At 52.0% G+C, this 22,354-nt stretch overlaps 2 protein-coding genes across 2 annotated transcripts in view; both read left to right on the top strand.

Moving 5' to 3' along the window:
• POU6F1 (POU class 6 homeobox 1) overlaps window positions 1–22,354 on the top strand; it is a 224,966-nt gene that overhangs the window by 115,861 nt on the left and 86,751 nt on the right. The window lies entirely within an intron of this gene.
• AQP5 (aquaporin 5) lies at window positions 1,125–4,920 on the top strand. Its single transcript, XM_075525364.1, has 4 exons — window positions 1,125–1,575; window positions 2,997–3,161; window positions 3,433–3,516; window positions 4,109–4,920. Exons 1-4 carry the CDS (start codon window positions 1,213–1,215, stop codon window positions 4,292–4,294), a joined length of 798 nt encoding a protein of 265 aa, XP_075381479.1. The 5' UTR covers window positions 1,125–1,212; the 3' UTR covers window positions 4,295–4,920.

Raw genomic sequence — 22,354 nt, 5'->3', positions numbered from 1 at the left:
CAGCGCTGAGAGCCTCCCCCCTCCACTCCCTGCCAGCCAAGGATTTGCAGCTGGACAGATTTAGGATTGAGAGCAGCACCACAGGAACATGAAAGGAGACATGTAAACATGGCCTGTGTCCATGCAAAGCCTGTGGCTTTATGCTGGCATTCCCAAGAGCAAAATCATTGACCTCATTGAGCAATAGCTTGAAAGATGAAAAGAAAAGAAAAGAAAAGAAAAGAAAAGAAAAGAAAAGAAAAGAAAAGAAAAGAAAAGAAAAGAAAAGAAAAGAAAAGAAAAGAAAAGAAAAGCCCAAGATGACGGGAGTAGGATACACCCTCCCTGGCTACAGGCAGCGAGCACCCCCCGACTGCCAACCCATACTCCGGCGAAACCCACACCCGTTGCTCTGTAAGGGGCAGCAAAGCAGAAAGGCAGCAAAGGGGTCCACAGTCAGGCTCTGCAGCGATCGGCCCTCTTTATCCAAGCTACGCCATCCCATTCAGCCTCCATCCAGGCACCTCAAGGAAGCCCCGGCTCGTCTACGGCTCCCCAGCTACGCAAAGCATCCCCCGAACCCTGCCCTTCTCCCAGGACGATTGCAAGCCGCTTGTTTCCTGGAGTTGAGCTGTCTTGACAGCCTGGGAGCAGCTCCAGGTGCTTAACTTTGCTTTACGTTTCAATATCCCGTGTAAATTGAATGCACTGGGAGCCCTGCCCCAGCAGAGCTCCTCCAGCTCGACACCGGCACCAAGGCTTTTCAAACAAGAATACCGTCCTCTCCAGTCGGCAAGCACACGGAGGAAGGGAATATTAACTACACCTCTGCTAACGAAACACTCAAAACCTGGCAAGAGGTAGTAAAAGGGAAAAGCAGAGGAGGGAGCACGGCATCGTTATGCAACCACGTTATCTAATGACCACAGAGACACCCTATAGGGGCTTTTTGTTTGCAGAGGGAAGGAGAAAGAAATGCCACCAATATCTGAGTCACTGGTTCACCAAGAGGCTCCAAAGTTATTTTCAGATGGAAACTTTTCCAGTTTCACATGATAATTTGGGAGGACTGGCTAATTCTCTGGCTCCACCCACCGCCTTGTAACACAGCTCCCTGCTGCTCTTGCATATATAGATAGGTATGGCCCTACGACTGGGTGCAGACAGAAGAGCCTGGAGACAGAGGAAACCTAAACTTTCTTCCTTCCTAGCTGCCCTCCACCCGCTCCCACCATGAAGAAGGAAATATTAACCCTGGCCTTTGCTCGATCCGTCTTTGTTGAGTTTATCTCCACGCTCATCTTTGTCTTCATTGGCCTCGGCTCAGCCCTGAAGTGGCCGTCCGCCCTCCCCAGCATCCTTCAGATTTCGCTGGCGTTCGGCCTGGCCATCGGTACGCTGGTGCAGGCGTTTGGCCACATCAGCGGCGCCCACATCAACCCAGCGGTGACCATCGCCTTCTTTGTCGGGAACCAGATCTCCTTCCTCCGGATGCTCTTCTACGTGATCGCCCAACTGGTCGGGGCCATCACCGGGGCTGGCATCCTCTATGGCGTGACACCGGTCAATACCCGTGGCAACCTGGCCATCAACGCGGTAAGTGTCCCTACCTGGAGATGGTTCACCTTGCTGTGCAGACTTTCCTTTTCTTGTGAGCGAGGAGCTAGTACCGGTGCCAACCTGGAGATCCAAATCCGTAAGGATGGTTGGTCTCGGCACCTTGTCCCGCATGCACAGAAGGACAGGAATGGGATAGGAGCAAACACCGGCATAGCCAGCAGAGTATTGACATGACAGCTTTATTGTGTGGGGTAATGAATAGCATGTTTTTTTCCTCCTTTAATAAGTGCTTCCTTTATCCTAAGGGCCCGAGTGAGTCACCCGCACCATTGAGATGTCTTGACTGCAGCCTCTCCACCTGGAGATTAATGCTGGGATAGGAGCCGTGCCAGGATGGAGAGGGGGAGGGCAGGGAGCAGAGCCCAGTCAAACCAGTATGGGCAGGGGGAGAAGCAGCCCACTATAACCAGTGTGCTGGGGGAGCTAGGAAATGGAGGTGGTTGGAGAGAGGTGGTGGAGAAGAGCTGAAGAAGGTCCAATGCACGGGAGGGCACAGAGAGGCTGTGAGGGGCAGGAGCTGCTCTTGGAGGAGGAGAGGAGATTGTAGGACCCTCTGAGATAAGCAGGGATGAGGAGCACATCTCAAACCCCTGGGGCACTGCTGGGAAACCACCTGAAATGGGAGCGGTGGAGCTATCGCTCCAACCATGGCCAGATCTGGACCCCTCGGAGCAGCACAGACACGTTGCAGGGGGTTCGATCACTAGGATGAGGTGCTGCAATGCATCTTATTCCTACATGCTCCATGTCCCAAACCAGTCAGCTTTAGCTAAAAAACAAGCTGCGATGGCTTGGGTCACTTTGCCCTTCCCATGGCCAGTGGGGTCGAGTCCATCTGACAGTTCCCAGTGGGTAGCGTGGAGGCACTGGGACAGCAACAGCCTGTCTTACCCCCATGACCGCACCCCAACCTTCATCCCAACCCTCACCCTTCATCCTGTGCCCCTCTGGGGTGGCTGCCGGCTGCTCCCCAGACTCTTGGGGAGGTGCTCCACAAAGTGGAGGTGAGAAGAGTCAGGATACAACAGCTCACAAGGATCAAGGGGGAAAGAAATGCAGGAAAAAACGGACAAATCGGTGTGGGATTTGGTGGGAAAGCGCTGAGTGTTGCAGAGACAAGCAAGCGGAGAGAGATGTGGAGAGCCATGGGAAAGGAGGGGCTCTGGGGAGAGACAGCTTTTGGAGCATTAAACAGAAAGAAAGATAATTTCTTCCCTTTCAGGGAAAGGAGCAGTGAGCCTGAGCAGTGGCCAGCGCCCAGGGCTGGGCAGGGGACCTAGGGGGATTCTCATGCATGGCTTTGCCAACCAAAATCCACCAGCAAAGCACCTAAGAGCCCTCCCGGTGATGCCAAGCCCCAGGGACGGTTAATTATTGTCGTTCTGAATGGTTCGCAGCTCAACAACAACACGACCCCGGGCCAAGCCCTCGTGGTGGAGATCATCCTCACCTTCCAGCTGGCTGCGTGCATCTTTGCGTCCACAGACAACCGGAGGAATGGCAACGTGGGCTCCCCAGCACTGTCCATCGGCCTCTCCGTCGCTGTAGGCCACTTGGTGGGGGTGAGTATCCAGGCAGGAGGACAGGGCAGAGGGTCCTGCTAGGACGGGGCTCCCCAAAATACTCTTGTGCTGTTGGTCCCAGACAGAGCTGCATTGGGAGAGCCAACATGGGACACATGGGGGTTTCTTCTCCATGATGATGGGGGGGTCCCCACCTCTCTGCAAGAGAAACAGCACTTGGGGCTGTTTCAGTCCCTGCTTCTGAAAAGTAGGTCATATCTGCTACGCAACATGATGGCATCTTAACCTGGTCTCTTTTCTGCACTGACAGATCTACTTCACCGGCTGCTCCATGAATCCAGCCCGGTCCTTTGGGCCCGCGGTCATCGTGAGGAGGTTCAGCCCGGCACATTGGGTGAGCATCGGCGGCGCGCCGGGACGGGCTGGCTGAGAGGCTGTCGGGGCCAGATGCAGGCAACAAGGGGAGAGGGCAGTGATTGCCACGGGGACTACAGGGCTGGGTGTTTCAGAGCCCATCCCAGGCCTGAAAGGATAAAAGCGGGCTGGAGAACGGGGGAGGTTGTCCCCCTTGATGCATGGGGAACAGGTTATCCCCATGGCACAGAGCCAGCAAGGGGACAAGCATAAACCCCCCATGCAATGGCACATGCTGAGCTAGGGCATCATCTGATGTCAATAAAACCTACAGAGAAGCCCAGCTTAGGCTTCCCACTCGCCCAGCACTGCCTGCAAGCTCAGACCCAGCCTTGCAGAGCAGCCTTGGTGCCTCCTGTCCAGCGCACCACATCTCTGCACTCATAAAAAGCTTTATGTCTTCAGCAAGCAAAGGTTGAGGGGATTTCAGCCCAAGAAGTCTACTGGAAGGGGTATTTGCACCTCTCCACGGGCTAGGAGATGTGGAGCAGCGAGGGATGCTGGTGTGATGGCTGGACCTGGTGCACCAGCCTCCAAGACCTGCTCTCACTCTCTCCCTTGTTGCTTTCTAGGTGTTCTGGGTTGGACCCATCCTCGGGGCTTGCTTGGCCTCCCTGCTGTACTTCTACATCCTCGTCCCCTACTGCATGAACATGTCAGATCGGGTTGCCATCATCAAGGGCACCTACGAGTCAGAGGAGGAGTGGGAAGAGCAGAGAGAGGAGAGGAAGAAGTCCATGGAATTGACCCCACCATAGGAACAGTTGGAAAAAAACAGCAAAAGGAGGGGAGGAAGACCCACACATGGGCTCATGTGTGCACCAAAGCCAGGCAATGAACACATCCAGCTACAGTAGACTCTTAAGCAAAAGTCTTGTAACTCAAAGACCATCTGTGACTAAGAAAGAAAGGAGTATTGCAGTGTCTGTGTATATAATCCCTCTACGTGAGTGTGAGCGCTAGAACCTCTCCTAGCTTAACTGTGGCCAGCTAAGCCCAGCAAAGGAGTCTCAGCCCAGGGCATCCTCTCAGCTGTGGTTTTACACCCACTCGGCTGCAGCCCTGCCCTCCTAGGTGCAAGTTTTGCACGGTTTTCAGAGGCCTGAGACAGCACATTCTGGCATACACAGGATTTCACCCCTGCGTCCGACGGCCCAGGGGACAGAAACACCGTGTAGATACCAGCAAAGGAGAATGACCGCTTTGGGCAGGTGGGTGCAGCAAAATCCCCCGCTTTCTCCCTGCCACAGGGCCCACGCTGCTCATAGATGCTCTTTCCTGCATTAGCTGGTGCTGGTGAGTCCTATTTATTCATGGCTGCAGAAGGAACGTGATTTTTGGATTTTGTGTTGAGATCTTTATAATATAGTATATTATTTATTGTCAATAAAGGAGATTTTAAAAAAGTCATGGGCACAAATCTGCTCGGATATCAAATTTTAGGAGCAAAAATGGGTTAAGCTGGATGCAAAGCCATTCCAAAGAGCCAGGGCAAGAGCAAGTGCTTGGACCCCAAATCCCGTGGCAGCTGGCAGCACAAGCAGGTGGTTTGGGAGGTGATAGTCATTAATCCCAAGAAGGAGAAATGGACACTAGTGTTGGCATGGGGCGAGAGCAGGAGGTGCCCCACAGCAGGGTGCCAGGTCCAGGGCAGCTTGAAGCCCATCTCCAAGGCTGGCGTGAGCTGGGAGGAGCCAGCAGCAATCCTTCACGCGCTTTGCTGGTTTGACTCAGGCACAGCTTTCCACCATACCAGTTCTCCCAGATGGCTCCACAGGTGCCCTGAAAAATTGACCCACAACACTCCCCAGCCCCCTCGCTGGGTGCCAAACCCACACCTTTGCCCTGACCTTCTGCTGTAGCCCTGCTCTTCCAGTTCAGCCACAACCCTCTGCCAAAGCATTTCACTTCCAACCCGGGCATGGGGACGCTGCACGCTGACACCGTCCCAGCCGTCCCTCCCACCGGCTCCCGAAATCCAGCCCCGTGCAAAGCTCCGCCATCACAGCCCCTCTTCGTGCTGCAAAGATGAGGTTTCCGCTGAGCACGGACCCCCAGGGAGGTGGGACACGCTTGCCAGATAGGTCCCCGATCCCAGATGCAGCTTGATCCCAATCAGACAGGTTATGCCGCCTTCGCATGGCAGTGCCAGGGAGGATAGGCAGCATCAGCTATATTTTAGCATGCCTAAGCAGATTTGCAATCCAGGCTGTGGCACTTGCATGAGCCTGGGTAGCAGCAGACCCTTGTCCCTCATTTTCCTTTGCCCCCCCACCCCAGGTCTCAACAGAAGAGGTTGGTGACAAGCGGGAGGAGGAAAGGAGGTGGACAAGCCCTTAGTTTGGGTCACACAGGTCAGCAGCAGAGCTAGGAAGCTGAAAACACAACTCTGCACCCCATCTTAACCCTCCCACCTCACCCCTCCTCAGGGATGGGCTGACATCTACAACCCTTCTGTGCCTCAGTTTCCCCTTTCGTAAGGGAGAAGACTGTTAAGCCCCTTCCTCTTTGGGAAAGGGCAGCATGGTTGCACATGGCATGGGAGATGCTCTACAGACACCAGCCCCGGGGAAACATTAAAGCACCTCCAGATCCCAGAGACACCCCTCTCAGAGCAACCCACAGTGAAGCATGGGGCTGGGGCAGGTCGGCATCCCCAAGAGCTGCATCCCACGGTCTCCTTCCACTGCACCCCTAGACCCTGAAGATGCACCCAAAGGGTGCATTCAGACACCCCACCCCCACCCCCCCCGGAGCAGGGAATCCTGGGCATCCCCCTTGCGTTGCTGCTCTAAACCCCATCCGCCCTAGCACCAGAGAAGGGATCCAGGAGTCCCGGCATACCCCACACCCCACCCCATAGTGGGAATCGGGGGCCACCGCAGCACCCCATGGAGCAGCCCAGCCCACACCAGCACCGCCAGCGTGATCAACAACCAGGAGAAGAAACCCAGCCTGGGTGTGAGCCCTGCACGGGGATGAATCAGAGGATCCTGCATCAGCACAAAAAGCATCCAGAGCTTGGCTCGAAAACACAGGCAGGACGGCCCCACGCAGGGCTGGGGTCAGTGAGAAGGGGGGCACAAGCAACCGCCCCCCTTGCCCAGCGCACAGGCAGGGGCAGACCCTAAGCCACGGGGTAAGCGCAGGCTGGAGCCCGGTGAGCACACCAGTAAAGCCAGCAGCATCCCTACGTGGCGTGGAGGTCTGGTGCTGTGGCGCGGAGGTCTGGTGCTCAGCGGGAGCCCTGGCGCGCCTTCCCCACCCGGCTTCTCGCCGGTCCGTGTTGCATTGAAATCCAGACCGAGTCCTGGCATCCAGCAAGCGCCAGGACCGGCGTGGGGCAGAGCCCGGGTCGTGGCTGGGAAAGCCTGCAGTCCTCCTGCCTGTTCTCACCTGCCCAGCAATGGCAACAGCGGCACTTAAAAATATATATTTTTTTTTAAACATTCAAGCTTCTTCAGCCCCGTTTTTAATGAGATTGTTACTGCTGACCATGGGCCTTTCAACACCCCCGTAGCAGAAATAACCGTTCCACAGAAAAAAATCCCTTTATTTCGGCGGACACGGCCAGGGCTGTGTATTCAAACCAGATTTACCCCTAGTGCACAATAACCCGGTCACAGCTACGCCAGGCTCATTTTCCCAGCTTCTCCCCCCAAAGAGGAGTTCCCGTTTCAGAAGCAGTACCCCAGCACGCCTCCGCCCCGTACGCCCACGCTGCCACCTGCCCTTCCATCGGCCATACCCATCCAGCACCGTTTTGGTTATTAAAAAAGTGAACTATATAGCTGCTTTGTATTACCAGCTATTTTTTTTTTCCTACTTTAGAGGTATAGCTTTATATTTTGCGAGGTATATATTTAAAGGTATATCAGGTGAAACTATTACACCAAAGCACCTCAGCGTACCATTCTTGTACGTATTTGCCATAATTAAGAAGGGGGGAATGGATGCAGCTATTTCCTAAACATGCCTACTAGCCATTTCTTTGCACTAAGAGGATTTCATAGACTATTTCTCATTCCTGAGTGTCTTTTCCATTAGCAGGTAATTACTGCACAGCTTTACAATTTTTTTTTTTTTTCTGGCAGGGAGGAAAAACCCAACTATTTTCACGTGTTGTAACAATCTAGAAACCTTTTATCTTTTTACAGGTCAAAGGGCTTTCAGCCTATTTAAGGAAGGTCGCTAGCAGCTCTGCTTGTGTATCATTTAAAGTCCCTGAAACACAAGCTTGCTGGGCCGTCGTAGAGACAGGGGAAGGAACCGAGTGCTTGAGGAGAAGAGAGGCCCAAGAAGTGGCAATATCTCAATTAAACAAAGATTTTTCAGTGGGTTGCAGGTGCCTCTTCACCTCAGTCCCTTGCAAAGGGTCAGCCCCAGCTCGCTCCATCACTCTGCCCCTGAGCAGGAAGGGATAATGCTCCACAATTTGGGAGCACATCCCTTCCACCCTGCTACCAGCTCGGACTATTTTGCAACCCTAAGTGCTTTGCTTAAAGCCGCAGTTTCTGACTTCACATGAAAAGCATGAGGCTGGTTTCACCTGGAGAACAAAGCAGAGCAGCGCTCAGTCCTGCTTGTTGAAAACAGGAGGGAAGATGAAAAAGAAACCCGGGCAAACATGAGGGAAGATGGACGAGCGCTGCAGAGGGCTATTGCAGCACGTCAACTGTCCCCAGAAAGTCCAAGCAACACAGGGCAGCAAACCACCACGCCAGGAGGATTTCCACCACGCTGCTAGAGAGTCCCAAGCATCCAGGGACCAACTCTGGAGCAACGTGAGCCACAAAGCACCAACGTAGAGACATCCTCCCTCTGCACGTAGCTCCACGCCACACTGCGAGGTGTGCAAGGCTTGCAAATAAAGAAGTTTCCAGTGCATCATTGAGGGCTGATGGGCAGAAATGCTGCCAACAGATGAGAAACCTCTGTGCAGAGACATGGCAGAGGCTGGCATGGGTGTTGGCATTAGTCATGGTACAGACTGTGCCAGCACCCAGCTCCTCTTGAGCACAAGCACCGAGTCCTCCCCCTCCTACTCAGCCTCTGCCCAGCCTATGGTTGCTGCAGTACCAATTCCTTACGAGCCAGGAAACAGCTCACACGGCCATTGAGGGCCACCAGCCACCCTTCTTGTTGTCAAAAGGCATCACCCTGGCCAGGTAACACAGCCTCCACCTGAAGATTGGCTGCCATAATCTGTATTTTGCTCACTGGCTCGTATCGTGCATGATTTGGTGGTGAATGCAGCAGCACGTCGGGTCAGGCTTCAGCACCCACCGGCAATGGGCACCACTGGGACAAGCTGCCATGCTCACATGAGCGCGAAGCCACCAGTGTCCCGCTTGGTCCTTGCTTCGGCATCGCTGCAGTGCACCAAGACCCTGCTGTGTGCACGAGCAGACACGGGGAGATGCAGCACTGTAATACATGGAACTACAGGCTGAGCGTTGCCCCCAGATAAACCATGCAGTTAAAGAGAAGAAGGGCAGAAGATGTCCAGAGACCAGGGAGGGCAGAAGTAGGTCTGCATGGTGTCTCTGTTCCCCCCCTCAACACCTTCATACAGCCCCAAAAATGCCTCTTTAAAGCCCGGCAGAGTTGGAAGTTATTAGCAGGTGCCCCAAGGTGGGGGACCAGAAGGGGACAGGGGTCAGCCTGCCCTGGCACCAAGCATGGGTGCTCCGGAATAGCACCCATGGGAGAGCGATGGGTGCCCGAGGCATCTCTTGCTGCCTTCTGCTGGGACGCTCCATGGCGAATGGACACAGGACCAGGAGAACCCTCACCAGAACAGGTCCACCTGAGGGAAAAACTCCCACTCTTGCTTGCACCCACCCTTCCCCAAATTTCAGCCACATCACCCCATGTGAAAACCAGGTTCCCTCCCTCCCTGGCACATGGGGACCGCAGGTTCAGCGCTGGCTGGATCAGAGCGCCGTTTCTGCTGCCAAGTTTCCTCTTGCTCAAACTTTTGGCCTCCGCTTTCCAGGATACAGCCCGCCGCTGCCCGTTTGTTCTTAATCACCCTCCTGCAAACAAGCAAAGTCCAACAGCGGTTCATATAATGGGTCCTTGTGCTGCTGGGTGGTGCCATCAATAAAAAAAAAAAAAGAGTAATAAGTAAAGAAGGGAAAATAAAAAAGCAACCCTGCAGCCCTGAGGTCAGCCTGACAAAGGTGCTTTGTTGGGAAAGGTCAGCTCCAGAGCCGGGAGGGTTTCCCAGGCACAGCCGCCATAAGCAAGGAGGATGCAAGGATTTAGCAAGCAAGGAGGGGATTAAACACAGCTTTGTTAAACCACAGCCCAGTGGAGGCCTCTGAACTGTCTGAGCTCCCATCCAGGGGAGATGCATGCTCAGGATTTGGGCTGGTTTACTCCAAAACAAGAGGTCCCCAAGCTCATTGCCTCAAACCGGCATCGGGGTGCGCAGGAGCGAGGGAGGCCAAGTCCTCAAGGACCCTTCCCAGGCAGCAAAACTGCAGGGCTGGGCATGAGATCAGGGAACCGGTTCAGCTCAGAAACAACTCCTAAAAAATAACCTCTAACCAACAAAATAAAACAAATCCTCTGGCACATGTCCTCCAGGACACAGGCCCTTCTCTGCCGGCTTGACATTAATCCTGTTTGGCAAGACAGCAAGGGCTCTTTTGCCCACAAGCAAGGTGCAGCTGCAGGCTGATAAATGCCCTCTTGTGCAGCCCGGAAAAAAATGGATGAAAACAAACCTAAAATGTCCTACACAATTTACCTTTTTAAAAAAAGCCACAAAGAAAGAAAAACCAATTCCCCTTCCCCAACAATTCTTTCAACTTTTAACAGTTGGGACTTTTCCCTCGTTCCCAGGAGCTGTAGTTATTTGGTGACAGAGCAGCTGTTTTCCTGCCAAAGCAGCATCAGCCAGAGAAGATGGGCTCTTCCTCCACTCTTTTAAATTTCCTTATTTTTAAAGCTACTTATCCAAACAGCCAATTGCTTTCTCACCGAGAGCCATTGCCCCCCGCTTAGAGATCAGAGTCCGTAGCAATTATGGTAGCTGTTACCCGCACCAATCACCATCATAAGGGAAAGGAATATAAAATGCTATCAGCTTATTTTGTTCCAAGTAGATAAGAAAACATCTACGGGTGTTTCACAAAGAAATCCTGTAAGAATGGTTAATCAGTTGATTAAAGCCTTCATTTAAGTCAAGTGTGTAAATACGCACCTACTAGCACTAATGACATCAACAGGCTTTTTATCTATACATCTTTGTCCTGGATTTTTGCCGCATTGTCTGTGTTAGGGTTTTGCTTTGGATTTCGAGCTAAAAGCCGCAGCTGAACGTCGTTAACCAGCAGAGCTCAGCTCTCCCGCTCCGCAGGCGGCATCCCTGCAAGAATGAGAGCCTGTGCTTGAGTTCACCCATCCCTTCTCTATCATTCAACCCCCAAATATTCATTTTTTCACTGAAACAGCAATGCATCTGAAGAACACTCCTTTGCTCCAGCAGCCACCCCAACTTTTCAGCGGTTCAAGCAAAACAACGCCTTGTGGCATTAGTAAGACTCTTCCCCACCGCAGAGCGCATCCACCCACATCAAGGCACGCTCCAAGACTACCTGTAAATGAGACATCCCACAGCACCAGGATCGTCAGGAGCAAACATCCAGCAGCAGATTAGCTGCTGGCTTTTCATTTGCGCCATTGCTGTTTAGCACCAGCCCTACAGTCTCGAAACTAGACCAGAGCAGTCAAATCAGGTACCCATGACTGCTAGGAGTGTTTCTACCTGGGCATGGGAGCTGCAGGTCTGAAGGCAACCCCTGCCCCAATCTGGTGGGGCTCAAATCCTCCTGTACAAGGCTTGAGCGTTGCAAGAATAAATTCTGCACTAAAACTTGGAGAAAGGAGGGCTCAGACAATTCAAGTGAGCCAAAAAACAGTCGGTGCAAGCGGGCAGACAAACTTTCAGTCTCCAGGTGAAGGAGCTGAGGCCAAAGGGTCTGAATTCTGCAGCTGCAGCGGGTGCAACTCCCCGAGTTTATCATTCGACATCCCCTGGGGTAGATTGAAAACCATATCCAAACATCTCCGGCTGAGCAAACACAGCTTCTCTATATAAACAAGCAAGTGAATCTTGAGGCATAATTTGTCATTTAATTGCACCAACACACCCAGGATTAATTGCTGCATTTGAATGCGAAGAAGTTTTGATTTATGGCACAATGAGGTTTCATCAGCCAGTTACCAATGATTGCTGCCAAACTAAAAGCCATTGCAAACAGCCAAAGAAGGTCTCTAATAGGAGATTTTTTGCAAAGCTAAGGAGTCAAGCGTTATTTAATTACACACAAGCCTGCTAAGGGCCCGTAGAAATCAAGAGGGTGAAATTAAAACCTTTGCCACATTTGCTCCAGACTCTACTGAGGACTTCTTAGCCCATGCACAATGGTAACTTGTCGCATTAGGGTCTATAAGATTTTTATAACATTATGGACAGGAAGAAGAGGCAGGTAAAAAAATAAACCTGACAAAGTTTTCCACATTTCAAAGGACATTTAGCAGAAATAAACCATTAACCACCATCTCCCTTTGAGTCAGATAAAGAAGGGTAATTAAAAAAACCCACCCTAACCCTAAATCAGGATTTTGACAGGCTGCAGGCACATAACCACCGAGGTGTTGAGCCAGACCTTCCCGCAGCCACCCCACCCCATGGGCATTGCCCCAGGAGCTCCCCACACACTCGCATCTTCACTTGCCCAGAGCTGCCCCACTTCAGCTCCCACAGGGCCCCAGCACAAACCAGCAATCACTTGGTGCTGGGCCAGAGTGCCTTGAGGGACCGAGCCTGCTCAGCACACCCACAGCTTGCTCAAAACCACCTAATAGCACCTGGCACAGCTCACAGCAACCGCTCTCCTCCAAAAGCGAAAGGGAAGCACCCACCTTTCACTGCGGAGCATCACGCTGAGAGCGCACAGGGAGCAGGGAGAGCCACGAAGGGCCGGGGAGCAGGAGGGACGGCCGGCTTGCAGGACTGAAAACTATGGATGGACTGAGCACCGGGCTTTGTAGGCAGCGAGGGCTCAGCCATGTGTCCCACGTCCTGCTCCACCTGCTGAGGCTGGTCGCTGGGGTTTTAGCCAAAGGAGGTAAAATGCACTAGTTCACCCAGGTGAAAGGACAGAGCCTCTAATCTGACCTTCATGTGATCCCCAATGACCAGCAGCTCCCACTGATGAGGAGGAGCAGGGACACTCTTGCAGCAGCGTCACCACAGCTGGATACCCACCAGGTGTCCAGATCCCAAATGTGAGACCCTCATGCTTGACCACAATGCATTTTGCCTGCAATTCCCCATTAGCTCACCCATCTCCCAGCCCGGCATGGGTGCAAGCTGGTTTCTCGTCCAACCGTCCGCTAATGAAACCACTTCCACCTCTCCAGGCTCACGTTCAAGTTTCCCTTGTGGGAAGCATGCCCTTGGCACCCAATGGCTTGCCTTGCCATGCGTGTGTCATGGACATTTAGCACTCATGAAAGGTGCTCGGGGACAGGAGAGTGATGGGAGCTGGGGGCAAGAGGGATCTCACCCAATTTCCTTCTGCCATGTTAACAGCAAAGGGAGAAAAGTAATAGATTCGTCAAAAATGGAGAATCCACCATGGGGTAGATACAGCCTGAGCTTGATTTTGGGAAGGGCTACGTGGCATTGACCCCTGTGCTTAAGGGCTCATGGCTCCAAATGAGCTCGTCGTAGCCCGCTGCTTAGCTCGGCACCACCTCTGCATCCCACCACACTCTTCCTCTCTGGCATCAAGGGTCAGCCACAAGCACAAGCCAGGAGGCTGTGGGCCCTCGACTCTGCAGCATCAAAGGCAGATACTGTTTCCTGCCTAAAAAACCATGCACAAAGGGGAAAAGAGGCAGGAAAATAATCCACATCCCTTCAGAGCTGCCAAAATACCTTGCTGGGAACACAGAATATCTTTCGTTAATGGCCCTGCCTTTGCTCTTAAACACCTGTATAGCAAAACACAGGAAAAAAATCAAAAGATGCTGAAACCGAAACCACCCACTCAGCATCACCCTGAAGGAGGCGTTTCAGGTTAAACCACTGACCCGAGAAGGTCTTTCTTTGCCCAGTTATGCCTTGGCAGTAGCCACTGCCAGCGAGAGGCAGCACGCTCTGACGCACAGGTATAAAATTGCCTCCAATTGTGGCAGGGAGGGAGGAGGCCACAAACACCTTCAGCCACGGGGAAAATGAGAGTGGAGAGCGCTGATTCACGGGGCACCAGGCTCTGAACTGCGTTTGGTGGGGACACGCAGGGGAAGGTTTTTCCATCCCCTGCTCTCTTGCGCCAGGTCGGACCCGAAATGCACCTCTGTGGGAAACGAGGGCCTCTTTGCAGAGGATCCGAGAAGGTGAAGTCAAAGACTTTATTCCTCCTTGCTTGCAGTAAATCCCTCCAAAATTAACCATCTCTTGGTTTGACTGTACCTGCCTACAGGACAGGAGTACTGGTGCAGTTTGATGTATCTGTGGTGACTTTGTGGTTGCCTTCAGGCTGTTGCGTGGAGGCATCAAGGCACGCCAGCCTGACCCCATCGCGCCAGGCAGGGAAATCGAGCCTGGTGGCAGAATGAGGCTTGGCAGGTCTGCGTTATAATTTAAGAGCAGACTTAAGCATAAACTCATCTTCTTTCCAGCCTGATTTTGGACAGCCCAGCAAGGCCACATCCCACCATCCCTGTCAGAGCAGCCTGGCTCCTCCTGCCTCTTCCCATGCTTGCAGAGACTAAGACTGGCAGAGGTGGGCAGGTCGGCCACACAGCCAGTCCTGGGAGGACCTAATGGGAAAAGGCAGCCAAGGTTGGATGGAGTATGGATGAGTTTATCTCAGGGTTGGTGGACATGGAGGAGAGTCCAGGAGTTTTCCCTTATCAACTTCTTCGGTCCATGCTCCATCACCGCAGGATGCTCATGTGTCCTCAAAGGTGCGTCACCAAAGATGCACACAGCGCAAGGATTTGAACCAAAACCAACCCAACTGGGCTGTGGCATCACCGTGCTGCCACCAATAGCATCCCCCAGCCTGGGATCTTCCATCCCCGAAGAGAGGGCCATCGCATCGTTTTGGTCCTTGCAGGGACAGACTGGGTGTTTTGGGAGCCGCTGAGCAATGAGCAATGAGCTGCGAGGAAGCTGAAGGGCAGGCAGAGGAAGGATGGGCAGAGGAATGACGGGCAGAGGAAGGATGGGCAGAGGAAGAAGGATGGGCAGAGGAAGGATGGGCAGAGGAAGAAGGATAGGCAGAGGAAGGACGGGCAGATGAAGGATGGGCAGAGGAAGGACAGGCAGAGGAAGGACGGGCAGAGGAAGAAGGATGGGCAGAGGAAGAAGGATGGGCAGAGGAAGGACGGGCAGAGGAAGGACGGGCAGAGGAAAAAGGACGGGCAGAGGAAGGACGGGCAGAGGAAGGATGGGCAGAGGAAGAAGGATGGGCAGAGGAAGGACGGGCAGAGGAAGGACAGGCAGAGGAAGAAAGACGGGCAGAGGAAGAACAGGCAGAGGAAGAAGGACGGGCAGAGGAAGGACAGGCAGAGGAAGGACGGGCAGAGGAAGAAGGACAGGCAGAGGAAGGACGGGCAGAGGAAAAAGGACGGGCAGAGGAAGGACGGGCAGAGGAAGGACAGGCAGAGGAAGAAGGACAGGCAGAGGAAGGACGGACAGAGGAAAAAGGACGGGCAGAGGAAGGATGGGCAGAGGAAGGACAGGCAGAGGAAGGACAGGCAGAGGAAGAAGGACGGACAGAGGAAAAAGGACAGGCAGAGGAAGGACGGACAGAGGAAAAAGGACGGGCAGAGGAAGGACGGGCAGAGGAAGGACAGGCAGAGGAAGGACAGGCAGAGGAAGAAGGACAGGCAGAGGAAGGACGGACAGAGGAAAAAGGACGGGCAGAGGAAGGCTGCCACCTGCTGTCCATAAAAACCTCTCCAAGTCATAAAAATGGGACAAAATCCAGACCTGCATGTGCATCTTAAAGCACAGGTTCATGCCCCCATGGTGGGTCCTCCCGGGTGGGAAAGCCACTAGCAACTCAACCCAGGTGGAAAGGGGAAGAGCACAGGGGACACTTGGAAAGGGGAGACCACCATGTCCCAACGGGCTGATGAAAATCACCTGTGGACAGTGGAGAAAGTGTCCTGCAGGCCATTTCTCCAACCCACTCTGACACTGGGAGCCACGATTAAGAAAACCAAGAAGCAACGCAACAAGCACTGCGCTGGCTGAGCTGAATTTCTCCTCTCCTGAGCCCCCCACTGCTGCAGATAGCTCGTGTGTCTTCCTGGACCAGGGGGACATCGCAAAGAGTGTCATCATGAGCTAATTTGGTGGCATTAATAAATATCTCATCCAAGTGACGGGTAGGAGATCTGGACCTCTCCTCCGAAGGTTGAGCTAATTAATCTCCTACCTTCCTCCTCTGATGTCAGGCTTTCTCGTAAGGCCATAGTTGGCCCTAATTAAAAGGCTCTTGAAGATGAGTGTCCCCTGAACACCAGCCGTATTTTGACAGTGACAATAATTACAGAAATCTCTTTGGTAGAATAATAATAATTACCCAACTGCAAGAAGAAAGGTCCCAGGAGGAGAGGACCGTAAGTGGCGGAGAAATCAGGACTTGCAGCCCTCGTCTCTTCTGGTGACTGGTGTTGGGCGAGGGAGAAACATGGCCCAGCTTCCTAAGACTTGTTTTCCTCGGCCCATTGACCGTGCCTCTCTGAAAAGGGCACATTTAGTCCCCCAAGCACTGAACCATAGACATTCCTTAGCCAAGAGCTCCCCAAATGTCTCAAAACTGCCTCAGAAATGGTCTGCCATCAATCTTCTGAATGAGCAGCCCTCAAAAGCTCATCTGACCTCTCAGCATCTTCAGGGAGCTGAGGGCTTTGCTCCGTGTCCCCCTGGAGCTGTCAGCACCCTCTCCTCCAGGGCCAGATCTGGATCTTTAGGGCTACCCTCAGTTTTGCTCTTCTCGAGCCTTTTTTCCTTCACTGGGCTCGAGGGTTTAAAAAAATGAGCCCAGTTCCCGGGAGATGCCCCTGCAAAACTATTGTCCTTGGCCTGATGAGTTCCAGATGTTCCCCCAGCTCCTGGGCTGAGCCCAGATGTCCCATGGGGAAAAATGCTGGCCCAGATCTGCGGCTGCCCGTGGTGCCTCCCGTCATCCCCAAATTGAAGAAATGCTGGTGAACAGCCCCAGTTTCAGATCCGGCCTTGGGGGACAACACCAGGCTCAAATCAGAAGTGGTGTCTGTCCAGCTGATGAGCTGTAACCCCAATTTTACACTGCAGGAGGCAGCAGCAAGTGCTTGGGTGCCCAAACGCTTCTTTTAAACTTTTGCTCTTGCTTTTTTCTTACTGTTTTTTAACTCAAACCAAAGGCGTTTGAAAGGGCAGCCCTGTGGGTAGAGAAATCATTTCTCCATGCAAGATGCGCTGTGGCAATAAGGGGCCATCTCACCTGAAAGGAGGAAACCCATAGGTCAGTCCTTCGGTCCAAGAAGTGGAAAAAAATAGAAAAGATAAGAGAAACAGCAACAACAACAACAAAAAAACCCCTTCGCTGAAGGCGTAAGCTGAAAAATATGGCAACAACAGTACTTTTTGCAACAGCCCCACTTAAAAAAAATCCTGTAATGATTCATAATGACCCATCCAACTAAAACCAGGAGTACCGATGACCTACCCGTCAGCTTTTAGCATCCTGCTAACAAGCTTAAAAGCACTGGTAAGGAGAAGAGTTTAGCCACAACCAGCTCGAAGAAGGAAAACAGGATCTTGCTTTTAGGGGAACGGTTGTCTTTGCAGAAGGTAAGTGCCTTTTCCTCCCTTCTTTACTACCAATCTCGGAAGAAATTAAAGCGGAGTAATGAAAGTGCTTGGTGATAGGCAACCACAAGTCTGATTTTCAGCAAATAAAGGGTGGGGGGTTGGCATTTTACTCCCCCTGAACTGCTAAAGATAAGAAATATAAAACTAATTAATCAACTCTTCTGAAAGCTCCTTTTCTGAGCAGCTAATGGTCGGGAAAGTTCTCCCGCACTCTGGTGATAAGCTCAAAATAGAAATATTGCTCCTAGGTAGAAAAGGGGAGGTTGGTGATAAAGTTTATTGCAACAAATTATATCTTTACATTATACAAACCCATTTTTGTGGCTGTGTGCCTGCACCTAAGCACCGGTAGACGTGCCGATAGGTAATTGTGAGGATGCGATTTTTGACATGCCCCCATCAAAATGCTGCCAAGACACCTGGGAAGGAGGGTGCCATGCTGGCTCTGTCCCGTGCCACGCCGCCAGGGCTCCCGCAGGGGCCGGGGGGTCAATGGCGATTGCAACCCTGGACATTTCTACCTCGACTTCTGCCTTCTCCAGAAAGACAAATGCAGATTGTCCGGTGGCTGTACCTCTCCGGGCTGGCGTTCGCCGTGCTGATCCCGGCAGGGTGGCAGATGGACCCCAAGGACTTGGATGACGCGTCCAGGTACGGGGCGTTGGCGGAGCTGGCCTGGGGAGGTGGCCGGCGCGGGCAGGGGCTGTCGGAACAGCTCAGCCCTCTCCGTTACCTTTGCTGCCAGCTCTCCTGTCTCTGGGGCTATTGCGACGTGCCTCTTCCTTTTGCATTTATCCGGACAAGCTCCCTCCTGGCTCTCTACCACCCCACACAGGGCCACTGCCACGTCCCCTTCCGAGATTTCTCGGCTGTGTCAGACCAGAGACGGGCTGCACAGGGACGCGGCGGGGCAGAGCCAGGACGGGGCGACGCTTTGGGCAAGGTGCTGAGCTCCCCTCCGCACCAGTGGGTGCGTGGGAGGAAAACCCTTTGGGGACCTTCTGCCGAGGTGAATTTGTGCAGGGGGGGACCCAACATCAGCTCTCCATCGTGGAGCTGGAAGAGGTTGACATAAACCTCAGGGCGGCACCGTGCTCCCTCCCAGGAGCAGCAAGCAGGGACCGGGGTGGAGGCACGAACCCACCGCAGCCGAGCAAGGCATAAGGCAAATAACGTGGGATAGGGTATTGCATATATCTGATGTCAGGAACAACCCTGGCCAGGCTTGGCAGACCCTCCTGCAACTGAAAATTATTTTTATTATTATCACTCCTCTGGAGGATGCTCCACACAGTGAAGTACTTCAGAGGACACAGCCCCTGCCCTGGGGACCTCACGCAGGGAGGGTGCAGGATCCCCACGCCATGATGTGCGCTAAACCACGTTTTCTTCCCCCATCCTTCTCTCCCGAGCAGATGGCAGTCGTATGAATCGCAAAGCGCCCGAAGCTTCGCGTCCAACATCAAGCGACACTCGGAAGGCACCTTCACCAGCGACTTCACCCGCTACCTGGACAAGATGAAGGCCAAGGACTTCGTGCACTGGCTCATCAACACAAAGCGGTACAGGTAAAAAGGGGAAAGGAACGGGACCATGCTGGGAAATAACCTCCCACCACGCCACGAGCCCCGATCCCAATCAAAAACACAGTTTTAATTTTCTCCTGGGTGTTTTCTTATTTTCAGCAGCTCCACGAAGAGGTACCTGAAGGAGGAGCCCCGCAGCATCCCCTTCCCGGCCGTGCTCCCACCGCTTGCGTAAGTCATCCCGAACGGCAAACGTGGTGAATTAAAACCGAATGAATGAGTGATTTGAAAATGTAGCCACAAATCCGTGGTTTCGGTGCAAAGGCGGTGCGGCTCCCTACGCCTGATGCTGCTTCTCGTTTTCGCTGACTCACGTGGATTCTCTGGCGTTTATTTGCGATAAAATAAAACAAGGAAAATCAAGCTATTGGGTGGGGGGGGTTAATGGTTTACGATGAGATGAGGCTGTTTTGCTGTCACCGTGCTTTGTTCTGACATTTTACACTTCATTTCAGTGTTAACGTGGTGGGATCATTTGCATTTATGGGGGATATTATCACGTTTCGGTCTCGTGGAAGCAAAGCGGCCGCTCCTTTGCAAACGAGAAAATCACCGCCGCTGTTTCAAAGCTACTGAAGTGATTTTAGAGGGAGTTTCTATTCTGTGAAGCTGTTTGGTCTTTGTTTGCTTTTTCGCTTTAAGGTACAATTAAATGGCAAAGGAAGGCACGGGCTTTCCCGCACCATCGGCCTGGGGATGTGGGACCCCTCCCGGGCGGCAGCCATGGGGTGCTCTACAGGAAGGATTTATCCATCGCACGCAGCCACGTTAACCCGTTCCGTGTTTCCCGGTCACCTCCTCCTAAAGTTTGCCCCCGCGGATCAGCCTCGCCTTCCAACCTGGGTTTCTCCGGCTTCGTTGTCTCTGTAACCGCTCCCGCGGCGCTGCAGACCCCGCAGCTTTCCCTAAACCGTAATAAAACCTTTGCTCAATCCGGCAGCTGGTTTCTGACGTCTCCAACCCTTCCGAGCATCCCAGCGGGAGCCCAGGCGCCGCTGGTCCCAGGGGATTTCGAGGCACCGGGCTCCGACCCCCCGGCTTTTTCCTCTCAGTTCCTCGAGTTTTAGGTAAAAGGGCCATCAGGATGCGCCTGCCTGACCCCACGGACCTGTGCCAGAGGGGATTTTGAAAGAAATTTGGGGAAAAAAAAAAATCCGACAGGAAAGATAACCAGAACCTCTTTGGATTTAATTTACTGCTAATGAATTGTGTTGTAAATGGTCCAAAACCGCCCCCCGAAAGGCAGGGAGGAGGAACCGCTCCCTCAGACGGGGCGGCTTCCGCCTTGCGCCGGCACCTTCATCCCCCAGTCCCGGCTCTGAACTCCCCCCGCACCCCGGGGTCTGGCAGAGGTGACGGGTGTGACGCTGCTGTCCCCTGCCTCACGCAACACGAGCTCACTGCAGTTACTTGCACAGAGAAATAAACACAATTTAAAAAAATAAAATTTAAAAAATTAAAAATAAAATCGTTTCTAAAACAAAATCGTTTTTTAAATAAAATCCTTTTTAAAAATAAAATCTTTTTAAAAATAAAATCTTTTTTAAATAAAATTTGTTTAAATAAATTTTTTAAATAAATTTTTAAAATAAAAATTTTTAAATACGATTTTTTAAATAAAATTTTTTTAATAATTTTTAAATATTTTTTTTAAAAATAAAATATTTTTTAAATAAAATCTTTTTTAAAAATAAAATCTTTTTTAAAATAAAATCATTCTTAAAATAAAATCTTTTTTAAAATAAAATCTTTTTTAAAATAAAATCATTCTTAAAATAAAATCATTCTTAAAATCAAATCATTCTTAAAATAAAATCATTTTTAAAAATCAAATCATTTTTAAAAATCAAATCATTTTTTAAAATCAAATCATTTTTTAAAATCAAATAATTTTAAAAACGATTTAAAAACTACAATCCTGTCACAATTTTTAAACAATTAACCCCAAACCCCCTCATTTCGACCCTTTCCCCATTCAGCCGGTTCCCGCCCCAAGCCGCAGGGAGACGGATTCCCCAAAGCAGCGCTGCCCCCCCCAAGCCCCACGGAGGCCCCCGACTCCTGCCCGCCCTCGGAAGCGACGGGAGCGCCCCAGGAGACACCGAGAGCTCCCCTGTAGCACCGGCCCCGTACGTTCAGCGGGCGACAAAAGCCAAGGACAGAGCCCGTCCGTCAACAGCAGCGCTTCCCAGATGGCGCCCGCCAGCCGGCGAGGGGGATTTATGTTATTTGAGTTTCACAGAACGAACCCCAAATAAATCGAATTTAAAAACAAACACGGCCGGAAACCCCAACCATGCAAAGAGGCAAAGTGATAAACACCACAGATTCGCTTGGTGAATCCCCCCCCCCCCCCTCGGTTTTATTTACAACACGGAGCGTTTCCAAACTAGATCATCTCTTACAATAAAATAAATATATTTCAGCATCTCCGAAACAAAAATAATTTCTATATTTCTACATGTAGCACACTGGGGGAAAAAGAAAATAACAGTTAAAAAAAAAATGCGCCAGCACCTTATTTATTACCTTTTTACATCTTTTTTTTTTTTTTACCCCCCCTTAGGGATTTCCATGCAGTTCGTTTTAGGAAACTTCTTTGGAAGGGGCCCACGGGAGCCTGGGGAGCTGTTTTAAGGCACCGAAGAGGAGGAAAACCCCCAGCACCCACCCCGCATCGGCGGGAAGGGGGGGTGCTGCCAACTAAAGCATCACGGGTCACTTCAAGGATTTTTTTTTTTCTTTTTTTAGTCCTAAAGAAACTCCAGGAACACCTTGGAGAGAGTTTTTCCCTCCATAAAATTTTCCTCTACACGGGGAAATTTTAAATCCTCCCAAAATAAGGAGCCGTCCGGGGGTTTATGGCGTATAAAGGGGGCGGACAGCCGTAGGGCTGGGTCTCGCAGCCAGCCCCGGGGGTTACAAGCCCTTGTAGATGGCCCAGAGGCACGTTATTAAGCGTTATTAAACAATCCCAGCCTCTGGCCCTGGCCCCTGCCCGGAGGGAATGGAGCCCAGCCGGGTTCTCTCCTCTTAAAGAGAGGAAAATAAAAAGGAAAAAGCAAAATTGTCCTATAGTAGAAGCCCAATAATTCCATTTTAGCGGCAGGGCAGCAATAGGACTGGTACCACACCCACCCAGCTCCGCACCCGGTGTGGTTCACTGGCTTAACGTTATACCTCGATGGGAATTAAAGTTTATTTTCTAAACTTTATTTTATAATGAAGTTTATTCTCTCTGGGGGGGGTGAGACGGCACGTCGGAGCAGCGAGCGCAGTCCCACGCTCAGAGCCAGGCACAGGAAGGCAGCACGGACAAGACGTGCACGGGCATCACG

Source organism: Mycteria americana, chromosome 26 (genome assembly GCF_035582795.1).
Source record: "Mycteria americana isolate JAX WOST 10 ecotype Jacksonville Zoo and Gardens chromosome 26, USCA_MyAme_1.0, whole genome shotgun sequence".
In the NCBI taxonomy this organism is placed as follows: Eukaryota; Metazoa; Chordata; class Aves; order Ciconiiformes; family Ciconiidae; genus Mycteria; species Mycteria americana.
Note: the sequence above shows the minus strand (reverse complement) of the source record. Positions and strands in the feature narration are given on the sequence as shown.